At 37.9% G+C, this 19842-nt stretch overlaps 1 protein-coding gene across 1 annotated transcript in view; it reads right to left on the reverse strand.

The window, feature by feature from the left end:
• The window catches only part of TEX10 (testis expressed 10), a 63726-nt gene that overhangs the window by 31999 nt on the left and 11885 nt on the right, over positions 1-19842 (reverse strand). Inside the window, 4 exon segments of the mRNA XM_047699052.1 lie at positions 203-254; positions 257-340; positions 1297-1535; positions 17964-18076. Of these exon segments, the coding sequence (XP_047555008.1) occupies positions 203-254; positions 257-340; positions 1297-1535; positions 17964-18076 (488 nt within the window).

Here is a 19842-nt window from a genome sequence, read left to right on the forward strand (position 1 = left end):
ACTCAAAGAGCTTTTATTTGCGTGGTTATACACATAAAGATTATTGGCCCTATTATATATGCTTTTTTATATAAGTTTATACCTTTTCTTATTACAACCAAATGAGATAAAAGTGAACTCCTCCAAAGATTTTATCACCCTATTGTTCTTATTTAAATAGACTTTAAAAAAAAAAAAAAAAGAAATGCAAATTAAATGAAACTTACTGAGCCTGTAAGATCTCAGTTCTTCTTTTTGATAAATTTTACTGAAAACTTCAGTAACAAAGTCCGAAACTGGAAGGAGAAGGCCCTCTGCTGATATAATGTATAAACTGCCTTGATGAGAGACTCTGTAGCCTCTAAAAACAAAAACAATTGCATATGAAGCACAATGTTTCTTCACCAGCTCTAATTCCTCTAAAAGCACAGAAGCACTTTACTTTGCTCCTATGACAAAGCAGATCTTAGTCACAAACTGTTAACTACCACTAAAGTCCTGTACACTTTTTACTATAAAGTCAAACCAACCAGAGATTACAGTATAATTTTTCCTGAGGGACAACAAACCTATGTAGTGATGACAACAACCAGGATATCAGAAAGATGAGTAAGATGGGAACCAAAAAGGAAAGCTTTGTTTTTGAATGAAGACACTTAGTAAGTCCACACTAAAAAAGAACTTAATGTGACATAACTTCAGGGTAGAAGAAGGATTAGAGGATTCATTCTATACAGATTAAAAGGGGAAAAGTACTCAATTTCTAATCAAACTAGACCAGAAAAAGGTATTCTTTTCATCATTAGACTCAATGGCATTTCCTCTTAATAAACCTATCTTCTTTTACTCAAGTCTATAATCTACTAGAAATCTTACCATATTGCTTCAGAGTGGACCTACCTCACTGAGGAGATTTCTCTGAGCCACAAAAAACTTCAGGGTTCAAGTAGACAGTCCTTTATAATTCTATAAGCTACATTTTATGGCCTGAATGTAATTAATCTGACTACCTGGAATGTCTGGAAGTCATTAGTTCAAAGCTAGACCCTAACAGCATGCATAAGAGCTCCTCTATGGAGCACATAGGTGGCTCAATTGTTAGGTGTCTGCCTTTGGCTCGGTCATGATCTCAGGATCCTGGATCAAGCCCCACATTGGGCTCCCTGCTTAGTGGGAGGCCTGCTTCTCTGTCTCCCACTCCCCCTGCCTGTATTCCCTCTCTTACCATGTCTCCCTCTCTGACAAATAAGTGAAATCTTTAAAAAAAAAAAAAAAAAGGAGCTCCTCTCTTAAGAAAGACAAAGCATTAACACCTACCTCTGTTAGGTTGTATCTGCATTAACCTCCATGATACCCCAAGCAATCTGTTCAGCTGCTTACTATTTAGCCTAAAGCCATCTTCAAGGGTCTCTGTCACAAATTTCCTTATCATTTCTATCCAATTGGAATCCTTCTGTAAAGTTGAGGCATTTGCCAGGGAGACCATGATATCAGACAGTGTTAAATTCAGTAATAGATGATCTACATTATTGGAGAGAATCGTGCAATGCTTGATGCTAAAAACAAACAAAGATATATACATCTATAAAGTGTTATATCTACCATGCCTGCTTTACTTAGAATACTTAAGCAATGGGTCAAAATATTTCCTTCTAAATAATAAATTGCCAAGAAGACAGGTATAGAGGCAAGGTTTAGGTCACTGTTTTATAAATAAACCATTCCTTAAGGTTGTTAAGAAACATGAATTACACTGTATACTGCTTAGTCATTACCCAAGTTCCTCTTCACACAAAAATTAAAGGCCCTTATAACAATGCTGGTAATCCTGAACGTAATTGAAGACTTGAGAACCTCAACATGCTTGAAGATCTTTTTAAAGCAGGTATTGATATTTGGATATAGGTCACAGTAGATCTTGACTCTGCTTCTACCTCACCACATAATCACTAATTTCTCCTGGCCACAATTTCTGTATGTGGGACATAAGGAGACTGATCCAGATAAGCACTGTTCTTAAACAACTTACATGATACACATATTAAAATTGTTTTTTTCTAACCAAATAAACATTTCTTTCAAGCCTTCAAAGAAATTTCAAAAAAAAAAAAAAATCTCAAATACTTTCAATAAAAACAGAAATTGCAACTTAGAATATAAATAATTTTCAGACTACGGCATATTCAACAGCAGAGCCTATTATTTCGGGGTTTCAAAAATGTAAAGTAATTAAATAAAAAAATCTCATTAACCAATTTAAAGGTAAAGGTTAATCCTAGATCAAGAATGAGCAAGGGTTGGGCGCCCTGGGTGGCTCAGTGGGTTGGGCCACTGCCTTCGGCTCAGGTCATGATCTCAGGGTCCTGGGATCGAGGCCCGCATCGGGCTCTCTGCTCAGCGGGGAGCCTGCTTCCCTCTCTCTCTCTCTCTCTCTGCCTGCCTCTCTGTCTACTTCTTGTGATCTCTCTCTGTCAAATAAATAAATAAAACCTTAAAAAAAAAAAAAAAAAAGAATGAGCAAGGGAACAGTAGTGAAGAACCAAGAATACATGGGAAGGGAAATAAAAGAAATCAGCTGCTATCAGAGCATCAAATATAGAGTTAGGAATGACAGATGAGCCTGGAAAGGTAAAATGGAACCAGATTACAAAGAGTCAGGGAGGCTAAGGGCACTAAAATTAATTCTGCAACCACATGAGTAACATGGTTGAAAACTTACTGATGGGTGATTCATAAGGATAGAAAAGGAAAAATGGGACTTATAAGAATAGAAAAAAGAAGCAGGAGTGCCTGGGTGGCTCAGATGGTTAAGTGTCTGCCTTCTGTTCAGGTCATGATCTCCAAGTCCTGGGACTAAGCCCCAGGTCAGGCTCCCTGCTGAGCAGGGTCTGCTTCTCCCTCTACCTCTCCCCTCATGCTCTCTCAAATGAATAAATAAAATCTTTAAAAAACAAACAAACAAAAACAAAGAAGCAGTTAGTTGGCTATTACAGCAATCTAGGCAAGAGACAACAAGCTCAAAAACCAGGGTCAATGTTGGTATGGACTGGGAGTAGGCGGGACATTTAGGAAGAGGAAAAATCAGCTGGATTTGAAGTTTAAGTGTATACATGTATACAAATTTGGGGATGGTGGAAACTGGAGGAATCAGAAGTTCTAGTACTGGTAAATGGATTAATGAAGGGCAGAGATCCAGAAATAATTACTGTTGATATGTGGAGCTTGTAGTGTCTCTGGTATAATTCCAGACAGAGATAGCCAACAGACAACTCAAAGTATAAGTCTGACACCAGAGGGAGAAGTCCAAGCCATTTATTTAAAACATGACCACTCCTAGCTGCAAAAGCAGGAAATCCAGTTTTTATTTTGTGTAGTCTTAATCCTAGCTAAACACTGGAATTTAAGAAAGGAAAAACAGAATGGGACAGGTAACTAGTAGTCTACACACCACAAATCCAAATTACTACAAGGTTTTTTTTTTCCAAACTTCCAGCACCCAAAACCAAGCACATTTTAACATTAACTAGACCACATAAAAACTTAATTGCCACATTTCTTCAGAAGTAGAGCTTACCAAGATCTACCCTAAGTTTATCTCAAGCAGCATAATCTATTACTGTCTCGAAGTTCTCAATGGACACTGTAAACCTGGAGAATTCATTCTACTCCTCCCATAATTACTACAAATTTTTACAGACTAAATATGCCAACCATCAATTCTACGAGGGAGGCAGAGCAATGGGGATAATCCAGTTTTCAGTAATGATAATGTAGGTAATTAGAACTAATAATCCCCTTCCTGAAAACAACTTTAAAACTAGATAAATTGTTTTTTAAAAACCTTAAAAGTAGGGACGCCTGGGTGGCTCAGTTGGTTTAAGCAGCTGCCTTCGGCTCAGGTCATGATCCCAGCGTCCTGCGATCGAGTCCCACATCGGGCTCCTTGCTTGGTGGGGAGCCTGCTTCTCCCTCTGCCTCTGCCTGCCATTCTGTCCGCCTGTGCTCGCTCTCTCTCCCTCTCTCTCTGACAAATAAATAAAATCTTTAAAAAAAAACAAAAAAAAACCTTAAAAGTACTCAAGAGCTAAGAAGATAATGAACATTTACTGGGTCCCAAACTCTACCAAAAAAAAAAAAAAAAAAAGGCAAGATACTAGCATTCAAGGCTTTGTCCTTAGGGCAACCGACAACTCCAAAGAAAAAGGTGCAAAAACTGATGTAACCTTTTAGCAGCTCACAGGGAAAAATCAGAACCCAGGGCCCTGCCAAACATGGGGACTTTCATATATCATCCAGGGTAAAAGTGAAATACAACAGCTCTTAGATAAAACTTCATTTCAATTTTGCTCTATACCAGTGATTTGAATAACAATTCCTCCCAACTTAACTCTACATATTCAACACAATTCAAATAAAATCCCAGCATGCTATCTGCAGTTATAATAAACTGATTCTGAAGTTTATATGGGAAGGCAAAAGACCTAACAGCCAACACATGACTAAGGCAGAACAAAGCTGGAGGACAAATTCTATCCAGTTTCAAGAGTTATATGCAACCACAGTAATGCAAACAGCATGGAATTGGTAAAAGAATAGGCACATATAGGTTAATGGAACAAAGACCTCCGAAAAGACCCACAAAATCTAATCAACAAATCTCTGACAAAAGAGCAAAACCAACTCAATGGAGAAAGGATGGTCTTTTCAACAAATGGTGCAGGGAGCAAAGGACAGAAATTCTACAAATGAAAAACAAATTCAGTGGATTTGTATCTGAGCTCAGATTAACAAAACTGAGTAATTAAAAGCTGGCAGATATAAGGTAAAGAAAAATAGGTAGAAGATTCAGTAAATAGGTCTAGCATATGTTTAATTACTTTTAGAAATAGGACTATAGTAACTTTTTAAAAGATAATCAGAATTTATCAGATCTGTTTAAAGACCTTTCATTCCAGATTTAAGATCTCAGATTTAAGAAATTCACTGACATCCAAGGAAATTTAAAAAAAAAAAAAAACAACCCACCTGGATACACCATTGTGAAACTAAAGAAAATAAAAGAAAAATCATGGGAAGTGGGAACAGGAATTTTGTAAAGTAATACAATTAGACTCATAGCTGACTTCTTAATACAGCAATGAAAATCAGCAGACAGTGAAGTGTTATTGTCAGTGTGCTCAAAGAAGAAAAGAGCCAAACCTAGAGTACTACACTCTGCTAAAACACTCTTTAGAAATGAAGGAAAAGTATTTTTAGACAAAACAAAAAACAACTTCCAGCAGATTCTAAATGACCCCAAATGGATGGAAACAGATACAGGAAAAATGAGAGAAAAAAAAAAAAAACAAACAAACAAAACTGGAAATACATAAATAAAACTCAGGTGATGCATACAAGTTCTGCAAAAAACTAATTTTTGATGGAGAGCTCAAATTTTATCATTGGCACAAATACTGTCAGCTGTTTTCTTGGAATTGGTAGGCTCTTTGTTCATTTTGAGAAAATAATTGCCAAATACCCAACTCTGAAAACCTGTAGTTTGTCATTCTTTCAAGTTAAAATTGTGTCTGTCACAGGAAAGTACTCAGAAGTAGAATAATCACAAAAATGTGTTTCTTGAGATAACCATCATCCTGTGTATGCAGCCAAATTATTTTACCCCAGTACCCCCATTTCATCACACTGAATATAAGGGGGAAAAAAATGTGTTCTCAAGGGTCTTGACTTAATAAAATTAAGTAATTTTTACTGCTTCATTAAGGACCTTTTAAGCGAAACTGGCTCTGGCTTGTTCTTTTAGACTGTGAGTGCACAGTGATGAACAATACAATGTTTTACTAGTACAGTTTGATGCCACTGCCTTAGTTTATGCTAAGATACTGGCAATTTTACACACCACTGCTTTTGTGCCATCAGTGCAAATGTCAGAAAAATCAAAAAGGCAAATAATGTCTTAATATAATTGTGAAAACAGTTCTGACTTTATAGACCCAGAGGTCACAGGCCACCCTTTGAGAACCACTGTCTTAGATAAATGACTTAAGAGTAAGCCAGCTAACTATAACAAACTGTCTCACAATATAGCAACAATCATCTACTGTTTACAGGATATCCTAGTAACGTCCCTCCCCCATCCCCAACCTAATTTGTTCTGTGCTCCTTTATTTTAAGGCTCTCCCAAAGTAATACCCACCCCTAAGAATTTCAGATTCTGAAAAAGAAAAGAAAAAAGAAACAGAAAAAAAAAAAAGTCAGATTCTGGCTTTTCAGTGGCATCCTTATTTAAACCAGTTAGGAAAATTTTCTATATACAATACATCCAACAAACTTCTTTTTACCAAATAAACTTTTTAACTTTCCAGATCATCTTTTCTTTTGGCCTTAACAAACATTTCTATTTAATTTAACTATAGGAAACTCAAATTTCTTCTATAGATGACTGTAAGTCAATCTCCTTTTGAATTCTGCCTCCTTACTCAATTCCTGCTGTACTCTTTCTGTGGGCCCTATTCTGTGCTTATTTTCCCACCAAGAAATCTATTTGCTAGTAACTTTTTTCAAAATCTAATCATTCACATACTGTCTGAATATTTACTATGTTTTTTTAATATAGTCACTTTTTAAAGATAAATACAATTTCTGAAAGAAACCTGTCACTACCATAAGCAGACCAATCTTTCCTAATACATTTTGCAATAAATTCCCAACAACCCAACCAGCACTTAATCAACCTCGACCTGCCAAATCAAAGTTTTCCATTACCTCTCAGAAAATTAATTTTCCAAATCTTACCAACTAGGAGACTACTGCAGTCAGCAGTGAACTTCTCTCACAAGGTGATTTGTAGGCCAAAGGCAAGACTTAGCTGTATTGCAAACAGAGAAATCTGGGGCCCCCAAGAGAAGAAAGACAAGACACAGCTTCCATGACACAAGAGAAGTCATTTTAAGTCCCCAGCTCTTTTCCTATTTTCCCTGATCAATACCCCCAACTGGCTCTACTGGCCTAAGCACACCTCTTACAACACATCCTAGGAGGTAGAAGAATTACAAAGAAATACAAAAACCTCAGTAGTTAAGGATTTTAAGGGAACTAAAGGAATAAAAAAACTAACAGTCTCTAACAGGCCAGTAAATAGGCTAATCATAACAAACAAATCAGTGGTGAAATTCCCAGTGCTGTTTCAAAAGTAAACAAGGCCCTGCACTCCTTACCCAAGATAAGGAACTCAAGACCCCATCCAATTTATACCCTAAGAGCTTACCAGAAGCCCTTTCACCTGTCGACAGTTATGTTGATGTCTCCACCCCAGAAGGGGCACAAGGTTCACACACAGCATGCATGTACAGGCATGTCTCCTAAGTATGTCTGCACAAACTTGTGCCTGCCTTTACATGTGATTACAAAGCTCCCCTTTCTGATATTCATCCTAAACCCTAAATAAAAAGAACCCACTCACCCATACTCAGGGAGTCAAGGCGTTGGAAATTATTCCCCCATGATCTCCTTACTTGCAGTAAATAGGTTCTGTTGTGTGGCAACTCCACCTGGTGAAATCTCTATATGTAACCCACCAAGGAATGGAATCATGTTATTTTGGTTACAGTATTTGTTCCCAGTACATATTAGAGTTACCTTGTTGGAATAATCACCACATAGATTAATACATTTTGAGCACAAAAAAAGTTTTCTTAGGGGCGCCTGGGTGCCTCAGTCGGTTAAGTATCCAACTCTTGATTTTGATTTGGGTCATGATCTCAGAAATCAAGCCCCACACTGGGCTCTACGCTCAGTGTGGAATCCGCTTGAGAGTCTCTCTCTCCAAACACCCTATGCCCCTCCCTCTGCTCGCACTCTCTCTTTAAAATAAATAAAAATCTTCAAATAAAGAAAGAAAGAGGGGTGCCTGGGTGGTTCAGTGAGTTAAGCATCTGCTTCATCTCAAGTCATGATCTCCGGGTCCTGGGACAGAGCCCCTCAATGGGCTCCCTGCTCAGGAGGAAGCCAGCTTCTCCCTCTCCCCCACCCACCCCTTCTGATCTCTCACATTATCTCTCAAGTAAGATCCTTTTTTTAAAAAAAAAAGTTTTCTTAAAGAGGACTACACTGCCTTTTTTTAAATGCCAATATTTCCAATGACAAAATTATAGCCTTTAATATAAACAAAGAATTGAAAGCAGGGACTCAAACGGACATTTGCAGACCAATGTTCACAACAGCATTATTTGCAGTAACCAAAAGGTAGAAACCACCCAAACATCCATTGACAAGATGAATATATAAACAAAATATGGGTATATACATACAATGGAGTATTATTTAGGCTTAATAAGGAAGGAAAACTTGGAAGCAACCAAGACGTCCATTAGTAAGTAGCTTAATGGATACATGAACTGTGACAATCCATACAAGAAATAATTAAGCACTTTAAAAAAGAACTCTCAAGTCATGAAAAAAACATGGGGAATGGAAGGATGATAGGCAGAGAACAGAGGATTTTTAGGACAGTGAAACTAACCTATAGGATACTATAATGGTGGATAAATGTCATCATATATTTGTCAAAATTCATAGAATGTGTAATACCAACAGTGAACCCTAAGGTAAACTATGGATTTGGGATGAAAATGATGTGTCAATGTAGGTTCATAGATTGTAACAAATGTTTAATTCTGGTGCAGGATGCTGACAGTGAGGAAAGCTATGTATTTCTGGGAGCAGGAGTATATGACAATTCTGTACTTTCTGCTCAACTTCACTATGTAACTAAAACTGCTCTAAAAAAATAAAATCTATTTCTAAAAAAGGGGGAAAAGTGCTGGTACATGCTACAATACGGATGAACCTTGAAAACATTTTTCTAAATGAAATTAAGCCAGACACAAAAGGAAAATATTTTCTGGTTCTTCTTATGTGAGGTACCTAGAAGAGTCAAATTAACAGAGACAAAAAGTAGAACAGTGGATCCCAGAAGCTGGTGATAGGGGACCATGGTGAGTTATTGTTTCATGGGTACAGACTTCTAGTTTAGGAAGATGAAAAAAATTCTGGAAATGGACGGTGGTGATGGCTGCATAACAATGTAAATATACTTAACACTACTGAACCATATACTTTAAATGATTAAAAAGGTCAAATTTCATGTTATGTGTATTTTACCACAATAAAAATCAGTAATATCCTTTGTAACCCTGTATTTTAATTGAAGATGAAAAATTTAGACATCAGGTCAAAAATTAACTGGGATTACAATGTTGTCTCTCCTAACTTTAACTTACGTTGCCCTCCACAAGTTATCTACCAAGTATTCAACGCAGCATCTTATGGAAATAAAAGAGCAGTCCGAAGGCCCTAAAAATGAATCCTAGGGAAATCTTCTGAAGAATAAGCTAGTTATATTGCCAATCTATTTTTGCTAAAAATTCCACAACTGCAAAGTCAGCTGGGAAGACAACAGAATAGGAGGACAATAAGCTCACCTCTTCCATGCATACAACTAGGTAACACCCATATCAGTTTAAATTACCCGGGAAACCACCCAAAGACTAGCAGAACAAATTCCACAACCAAAGCCAACAAAGAGGCCATATTATAGAAAACTGGAAGGGCGAAGACATGGTCTGGAAGCAAAATGAACCATGGCCATTTGACACAATGGAGAGAGAGCTAGTGGTGTGGAGAAGGGCAGAAAACAGACTTTCACACTGAGAAGTCCACAAACAGGGAGAATGAATCTCCAGAATATTTACCTTTGAAAGTGAGAGGGGCTAAATTTTCTGAGTTCTTAAAACCAGCAGGACTTAAAGCCTGGAATTTTAAAAATTGGTGGACTTGGCTCTTTGAGAGCCCAGAAGGCGTTAGAAAACAAGAGTTCTGCGATAGAAGAGATAACAAGACAAATACACCTGCAAATACAGTGCAGAACCAGCAAGTGGAAAACTCCAGGGGCAGACAGGAGGAAGAATGATTTGCTCATCTCAAAGCATAGTCCAGAGAGGCAGAGACCACAGGGAGACTCCCAAGAACAAAGGACATAGCAGACACCATTTCCCTCCCCAGCCCCCAGCAAAAACAATGGCCACCTGCAGGAACCAACACGGACAACACTCCTAACTTGCTTCACATTCAACCCTCTCCACCACACCTCACCTCAAACATCAGCAGATATGCCCTTCCCAATTACACTGGCCTGAGTCCCAGCACTGCAGGCCCCAACCTTAGCACAAACCCTGACAATGCCACACTACCTGACACTCAGGAGGACCTCACTTCTGACAAGCAGACCCCCACACACCTTGTTAAAATGTGTTAAAGTGTGCCCCACCCCTACCGGAGATGAAATACTGCACGAAATATGCCAAGAGAGACTATGTAAATGCAATGAAAGAAAGAGGCCAAGACTAAACCAGAAAGCACATGCAATACACATAGGAAACACTCTGAAGCGCCAGGCCCTGGGAAATAAGGAACACTGCACTGCAGGGCACTACAGCACCGCTTCTTCGTAAGGCAAACCACAGCAAAAGACCAAAGTGAAACAAGTATAAGTAATATGCCTGATAGAGAATTTAAAATAACAATCATGAAAATATTAAACTGGGGAAAAGAGTGGAGGACATCACACAGACCGTTAATACAGAGATAAAACAGAACCAATCAGAGATCAAGAACATAGTAAATGAAATTTAAAATACTCTTGATGGAAGAAATAGCTGGCTAAATGAAGCAGAGGAATGAATTAACAACCTGGAAGGCAGGATAATAGAAGTAACAAGCTGAGCAAAAGAAAAGAAATTATGCAAACTGAGAAAAGTCTTAGGGAACTCAATGACTCCACCAAGTATAACAACATCTGCATTATATGGATCTCAGAAGAAAGAGAAAAGGGAGAAAATTTATTTGAAGAAATAATGACTGAAAACATCCCTAATGTGGGGAAGGAAACAGAGATCCAGATCCAGGATACACAGAGATCCTGCCCCCATTTCCCACCTTCCTGCCCCCCACTCCAAATTCAACCAATGGTCAACCAAACAAAACACATAGTAATTACGATGGCAAAAAATAGCAACAAGGACAAAATTTTAAAAGCAGCAAAAGGAAAAAAAAAAACCAGTTACATACAAGGGAAATCCTATAAGGCTATTAGTGAAATTTTCAGCAGAAACTTTGCAGGCCAGAAGGAAGTGGGGAAAGATATATTCAATGCACTCAAAGATAAAAATGTGCAGCCAAGAATATTCTATCCAGCAAGGTTATCAATCAGAATAGAAGGAGAGATAAAGAGTTTCCCAAATAAACAAAAACTAAAATAGTTCATGATCAGTAAGCCAGCCCTTTAAGAAATATTAAAGTGTACTCTCTCAATGGAAAGGAAGACCATAAGTGAGAGTATAAAAAGTAAAAAACACAGGGGGCACCTAGTTGGCTCAGTCAGTTGAGTGTCTTGACTCTTGATTTTGGCTCAGGTCATGATCTCCGGGTCAAGAGATCGAGCCTGGCATAGGACTCCATGCTCACCACGGAGTCTGCGTGAGTTTCTCTCCCTCTGCCCCTCTACCCCTCCACCACAACTCTTGCAGGAGCACTCTCACTCTCCCTAAAATAAATAAATAAACAAAAAAACAAACACAAAACCCACAAAAACAGTAAGAATAAACATATTTATAAAACTCAGTCAAGGGAAGGCACCTGGCTGGCTCAGTCGGTTAAGTGTCTGCCTTTGGTTCAGGTCATGATCCCAGGGTTCTGGGATGGAAACCCACGTGGGAATCCCTGCTCAGCGGAGAGCCTGCTTCTCCTTTTCCCTCTGTCTGACACTCTCCCTGCTTGTGTGCGCACACACGCACGCTCTCTTTCTCTGTCAAATAAATATATTAAAAAAGTATTTAAAAAAAATCAGTCAACAAAACGATCTGAGAATTTTGAAGGGGTGGGGGGTGGGAGGTTGGGGGCACCAGGTGGTGGGTATTGTAGAGGGCACGGATTGCATGGAGCACTGGGTGTGGTGCAAAAAATAATGAATACTGTTATGCTGAAAAAAATAAAAATTAAAAAAAAAAAATCAGTCAACAGATTCATAAAATAAAAGGGTATTTTATATGAAACATATACCTGAAACATGGGAGAGGAATAAAGCACAGGTTTAAACTTACGCAACCAACAACTTAATACAGACTCCCATATGCAGAAGATGTTATGTACAAATCTAATGATAACTATAAATCAAAAATCTATAACTAATATGCAAAGAATAAAGAGAAAGGAATCCATGTATATTACTTAAGAAAGCCAACAAACCGTGAAAGAGAGCAAGAGAAAGAATGAGAGAAAATCTCCACAAACAAGCACAAAACAAGTTAACAAAATGGCAATTAAGTACATACCTCTCAGTAATTACTTTGACTGTAAATGAACTAAATGCTCCAAACAAAAGACAAAGGGTGACAAAGTGGATTAAAAAAAAAAAAAAAAAAGACCCATCTATATGATGCCTTAGAAAGACTCATTTCAGACCTAAAGACACCTGCGGTTTGAAAGTAAGGGGATGGAGAAATAATTATCATGCAAACAGTGCCAAAAGAAAGCCAAGGTAGTAATACTCATATTGGACAAAACAGATATTAAAACAAAGACCAGGGTGCCTGGGTGGCTCAGTGGGTTAAGCCTCTGCCTTTGGCTCAGGTCATGATCTCGGCATCCTGGGATCGAGTCCAGCATCGGGCTCTCTGCTCAGCAGGGAGCCTGCTTTCCCCTCTCTCTTTGCCTGCCTCTCTGCCTACTTGTGATTTCTCTGTGTGTGTCAAATAAATAAATAAAATCTTTAAAAAAACAAAACAAAACAAAGACCATAACAGGAGACAAAGAAGGACACTATAATTAAAGGGGACAATCCAACAAGAGGACATAACAGTTCTAAATATTCACGCACCCAAATACATAAAACAGTTAATAACAAACATAAAAGGAATAATTAACAGTAATACAGTAACAATAGAGGATTTTAACATTTCACATTCACAACAATGGACAGATCATCCAAACAGAGAATCAGTAAGGAAAAAGTGGCTTTAAATGAAACACTGGACCAGATGGATTAGCAGACATGATATTCAGAACACTCCATCCTAAAACAACAGAATACACATCCTTTTTCAAGCACACACAGAACATTTTCCAGGACAGATCATATATTAAACCATAAAACAAGTCTCAACAAACTGAAATCATACCATGCATCTTTTCTGATCACAATGCTATGAAACAAGAAATCAACCACAAGATCTGAAAAGAGCACAAATACATGGAGGTTAAATAAGATGCTATTAAACAATGAATGGGTCAAACCAAGAAATCAAAAAGACATTAAAAAAAATTACATGAAAATGAAAACACAAAGGTCCAAAATCTTTGGGATCCAGCAAAAAGTGGTTTTAAAAAGGCAATTTATAGGACACCGGGGTGACTCAGTGGGTTAAGCCTCTGCCTTCGGCTCAGGTCATGATCTCAGGGTCCTGGGATCTAGGCCCACATCAGGCTCTCTGCTCAGCAGGGAGCCTGCTTCCCACCCCCCTGCCTGCCTCTCTGCCTACTTGTGATCTCTGTCTGTCAAATAAATAAATAAAAATCTTAAAAAAAAAAAAAAAAAAAAAAGAAGGCAATTTATAGAGAATCACAGGCCTACCTCAGGAAGAAAAATCTCAAATAAAAGACCTAACCTTACACTTTAAGCCAGAAAAAGAACAACAACAACAACAAAAAAAACCCAAAGCAGCAAAATTTAAGAAATAATAAAGATTAGAACAGAAATAAATGGTACAGAAATTAAAAAATAGAACAGATAAATGAAACCAGGAACCGATTCTTTGGGGGGAAAAAAAAATCAACAAAACTGATAAACTTCTAGCAAGACTCATCAAGAAGAGAAAGAGAGAGAACACCCAAATAAACAAAATTACTAATGAAAAAAGAGAAACAACAACCAACGCCAAAGAAATACAAACAACTGTAGAGGTGCCTGGTTGGCTCAGTCGGTTGGGCATCCAACTCTTGATTTAGCTTTGTTACATGATCTCAGGGCCGTGGGACTGAGTTCCGTGTCAGGCTCTGCGCTGAGTGTGAGCCTGCCTGGGATTCTCCCTCTCCCTCCACCCACCAAGTGCACTCTCTCTCTCTAATGGAAAGGAAAGGAATGGGAAAGGATGGAATAAAAATAACTGTAACAGGATATTAAGAAAACATATTTGACAACAAACTGGACAACCTGGAAGAAATGAATAAATTCCTAGAAACCTATAACCAACCAAAACTAACACAGAAATAGATATAAAATTTGGTTAGACCAATCACCAGCAATGAAACTGAAATAATCAGGGGCGCCTGGGTGGCTCAGTGGGTTAAGCCACTGCCTTCGGCTCAGGTCATGATCCCAGGTCCTGGGTTCGAGCCCCACATCGGGCTTTCTGCTCAGCGGGGAGCCTGCTTCCTCCTCTCTCTCTGCCTGCCTCTCTGCCTACTTGTGATTTCTCTCTGTCAAATAAATAAATAAATAAAATCTTTAAAAAAAAAAGAGAGAAACTGAAATAATCAAAAAACTCCCAACAAAAGTCCAAGAGCAGACAGCTTCCCAGGCAAATTCTAGCAAACATTTAAAGAAGAGTTAATACTCCTCCTCCTTAAACTATTCCAAAAAATACAAAAGGAAGGCAAACTTCCAAATTCATTCCATGAGGCCAGTATCACCCTGCCTCCAAAACCAGATAAAGATACCACCAAAAAAGAGAACAGGCCAGTAGCTCTTAAGAATATAAATACAGGGGTGCCTGGGTGGCTCAGTGGGTTAAGCCTCTGCCTTTGGCTCAGGTCATGATCTCAGGGTCCTGGGATCGAGCCCCGTATCGGGCTCTCTGCTCAGCAGGGAGCCTGCTTCCCTTCCTCTCTCTCTCTGCCTGCCTCTCTGCCTACTTGTGATCTCTGTCAAATAAATAAATAAAATCTTTAAAAAATATATATATATAAATACAAATATTCTCAACATTAGCAAACCAAATGAATATATTTTTTAAAAATCATATACTACAATCAAGTGGGATTTATCCCCAGGAGGCAACAGTTTAACATGTGCAAAACAAGGCGCACCTGGGCTGCTCAGTCGGTTCAACGTCTGCTTTCAGCTCAGGTCATGATCCCAGGGTCCTGGGATCAAGCCCCACTTTGGTCTCCCTGCTCAGCAGGGAGTCTGCTTCTTCCTGTCCTTCTGATGCTCCCCTTGCTTTTGATCTCTCAGTCACTCTCTCAAATAAACAGTCTTAAATATATATATATATATGTTTGCAAAAGAAGGGGTAGCTAGCTGGCTCAATTGATAGAGCTTGTGACTTTGATCTTGGGGTCATGAGTCAAGCCCCACATTGAGTATGGAGACTACTTTAAAAAAGTAAAATGTTAAGGGCGCCTGGGTGACTCAGTCTGTTAAGCGGCTGCCTTCAGCTCAGGTCATGATCCCAGGGTCCTGGGATCAAGTCCCACTCCGGCTCCCTTGCTCAGCAGGGAGCCTGCCTTTCCCTCTCTCATTCCCCCTGCTTGTGTTCCCTTTCTAGCTGTCTCTCCCTCTGCCAAATAAATAATTATCTTTTAAATAAATAAATAAAGTCCTTATATGAAAAACCCACAGCCAACCTCACACTCAATGGTGAAAAACTGGGAGCTTTTCCCATAACATCAAAAACAAGGCAAGGATGTCCACTCTCATCCCTTTTATTCAACATAGTAATGGAAGTCCTAGCTACAGCAATTAGACAACATAAACAACCAAAACGTTAAAGAAGAAAAACTACTTGCAGATGACATGATACTCTATACAGAAAACCCTGAAGACTCCACCAAGAAACTATTAAAACTGGTAAATGAATTCAGTAAAGTTCCAAATAAAGTTCCAGGATACAATGTACAGAATTCTGTTGCATTCTTACAGACTAATAATGAAGCAAGGAGCAAATGAAATTAGGAAAACAATCCCATTTACAATTGTACCACAAACAATAAAGTATCTAGGAACAAACTTAACCAACGAGGTAAAAGACCTGTACTCCGAAAACTTTAAAAACACTGATGAAAGAAATTCAAGACAATGCAAAAAAAAAAAAAAAAAAAAAAAAAAAAAGGAAAGACATTCTATCCATGCTCATGGGTTGGAAAAACAAATATTGTTAAAACGTCTATACTATACAATATACGGATTTAATACAATACCTATCAAAATGCCAACAGTATTTTTCACAGAACTAGAACGATCCATCCTAAAATTTGTATGGAATCACAAAAGACCTCAAATAGCCAAAGCAATCTTGAAAAACAAAAATAAAACTAGAGGTATCACAATTCCAGTTACATTCCACGTTATACTACAAAGCACTAGTGAAACCATATGACAATGGCATTAGACACATAGATCAATGGAATAGAACAGAAAAACCAGAAATAAACCAACAATTATAAAGTCAATTAATCTTTGACAAAGGGCTGAATATACAATGGGGAAAAGTCTCTTCAACAGCTCTGTGAACAGCTACACACAAAACAATGAAACTGGACCACTTTCTTATGCCATATACAAAAATAAATTCAAAATGGATCGAAGACCTAAATGTGAAACCTGAAACCATAAAAATCCTTGAAGAGAGCAGAGGCAGTAATCTGACATGGGCTGTAACAACAGTTTTCTAGATATGTCTCCCGAGACAAGGGAAATAAAAGCAAAAGTAAACTACTGCGACTACATCAAAATAAAGCTTCTGCCCAGAAAAGGCAACAATTAACAAAACTAAAAAGCAACCTACAGAATGGAACAAGATATTTATAAATGACTTATCCAATAAAGAGTTAGTATCCAAAATGTATAAAGAACTGATACAATCAATACCTAAAAAACAAATAATCCAAAACTGAGCAGAAAACATGAACAGAAATTTCTCCAAAGACATCCAAATGGCCGACAGGCACATGAAAAGATGCTCAACACCACTCATCATCAGGAAAATGCAAACCAAAACTACAATAATATCACCTCACACCTGTCAGAATGGCTAAAATAAAAAACACAAGCAACAACAACAACAAAAACACATACACACAACAAACAAGTGCTGTTGAGGATGTAGGAAAAAAGGAGAACTCATGCACTGTTGCTGGGAATGCAAGTTGGTGCAGCCACTGTACAGTACAGAGGTTCTTGAAAAAATTAAAACCAGAACCATCCTACAATCCAGGAATCACACTACTGGGTATTTACACCAAAAATACAAAAACACTAATTCAAAGGGATACACGCACCCCATGTTTATTGCAGCATTATTTTCAACAGCCAAACTATAGAAGCGGTCCATCAATAAATGAATGGATAAAGTTTTAAGAAGGCCATTTATAGAAACCAAGCTCACCTCAAGAAGCAAGAAAATTTTATTAGATAACTTGTTTTTATATTTATTTCCTCTCACTTGAGGTAAACATTTTAAAAAGTTTCCAGGCTTACAATTTTAAACTCCATCTTCTAATCCATAAGCCTCTCTGTTTTATCCCTCTTCCTGATCCTGGTATTAGTTTCACTATTAGTCTCCTCATATATAAATGATACAACTAGGTGACCTTTAAGAAACTCTCACTTAGAGATTACATAGTACTTCTCCCAAATAAAATACCCACATCAAGAAATTTTATTAAATTTATTAACAGAATTTGATACCTGATACTCAATTTGCATAAAATATTTATATATTCTAAAAAAATTTTTTTTTAAATGAAAATTTTAAGGCTTAAAGTGACTTGTTCAAGATCAGCCATACTACTGCAACTTTTAGTTTTATTTCACAAAATTTAGATATGAACCCCTCACAGTGAAGAAAGTTCCAGTTTAAGGCTAACTATTTTTTGGTAATTTTCAGGTTAAAAAATTTTTCAAGTCTATACAGTGGAAGGAATCACAATACCTTTTATTTGTCTCTTTCCTTTTGTGCTTGGTTATTTCTTTTAAGGCATATGGAAAATGACTCATAAAATGGTGTCTGAAATCAATAAGATAATTCTTTCGAAGCCACGACTCCTATTAAAATAAGCGAGTATTAGAAAATCTACAAGAAACAATTATTTAAAATAACCAAATTTAAGCAGAAATTTGACTACCTATTAATATTCAATTATAAATTTACCACTATAATACCCCTTTTGCTCATGATAGAAGATATAAATAAATTTTAAAATCAGAGTAAAACATTAAGGCATCCAATTCTCACCCATAGATATTTTAGGTGCTTATTAATTATCTTTACCTGCATTTTATCTACTGTTTAAAAGAAGAAAAAGGGAGAAAGTATGATGTAAGAAAATTCTTAATTTGAACCTCTAGTGCAGGATTTGTAAAATATATCAGAAAGTCTTCTACCTTGTGTTCTATTTATAGAAAAACTCTATTTCATAGCAATTCTATTATTTTCAATTAAATATATTTAACAGTGTCACAAAGCAATGAACTTCTCTAAAATTCTTACAGTATTCATGAATCTTTCTCTCCTACTTAAAATACTAATTCCAGATCACCACACTCTTACTTCCTCCTATCCAGAGAACCAACCATGCCATTTTGCCAGGAACTGAATGGTTTCTTGGGATGTTGGACTTGAGGTGTTTAAAATAGCTGGTCACGCAACAGCTCCTTATTATCCTTTTCTGGATTCTTCTCTTTGTGCTAATCTGTAATTGTATACTCAACATGTCCTTCTGGACTTCTAAAAAGCATCTTAAATTCAACATGAATAGGGGTGCCTGGGTGGTGCAGTCAGTTAAGCACCCAACTCTTGGTTTTGGCTCAGGTCATGATCTCATGAGTCATGGGACTGAGCCTCACATGGGGTTCTGCACTCAGCAGGGAGTCTACTTGGGTTTCTCTCTCCCTCTCCTCCTCACCCCCACCCCCCCATGCACTCTCTCTCTAAAATAAATAAAGCTTAAAAAAAATTTAACATGAATAAAGTCTCCCCACCAGCAGTCACACTGTTATTTGGACCGTAACACAGGCATTATCCTTACTTCTCTTTCCTTCACTATGTACATCAGCAGTCCCACTGGCTTTATCAGAATCCAGCTGCTTCTCATAGTTTCAATCACTAGTTACCATTTTACTCCAATCAACCACTCGTACCTAGATCACTACAACAGCCTCCCAACGGTTCTCCCTACTTTTCCTCTTATCTTCCTCAAAAGTCAATTCTCTACATAGCAGCCAGGGTGATCTTTTAAAACATAAATCATGCTTCAAAATACAGTAGGGAGAAAGGGAGTAAGTGTATATGTAGGGCAGGACTGGTCATCCACAGGATGGATGGTGTGAGGTTGGGCTCCAGTTCTGCTACAGGTGGATGCTGACCACAGGAAGCTCGCTGGTGTTCTATTTGCAAATTCAACATATTAAAGTTAAATACACATTCAGATCATGCCAGTTCCCTGCTGAAACATTCCATTGTCTTTTCAGCACACTCAGGTTAAAATCCAAACTTGTTACCATGGACCATACGGTCCCACGAACTGGCCTCTGTCACTTTCTCTCACTCATCATCTTCTACCATTCTCCTGGTGCCTCACTTGCACAGGCTTTCCTGCCATTCTTCAAATATGTCAAATCTGTTCTCACTTCAGGGGCTTTACACTTGCTATTTCCTATGCCTGGAAGGTTCTTCCCACAGGTCTTTACAACACTTGATCCTTTAACTTCACTAAGTGCCATTCGAAGTCATGAAAATGGGTGCCTGGGTGGCTCAGATGATTAAGTGTCTGCCTTCGGCTCAGGTCATGATCTCCAGCTCCTGGGATCGA

Source organism: Lutra lutra, chromosome 13 (assembly GCF_902655055.1).
Source record: "Lutra lutra chromosome 13, mLutLut1.2, whole genome shotgun sequence".
NCBI lineage: Eukaryota > Metazoa > Chordata > Mammalia > Carnivora > Mustelidae > Lutra > Lutra lutra.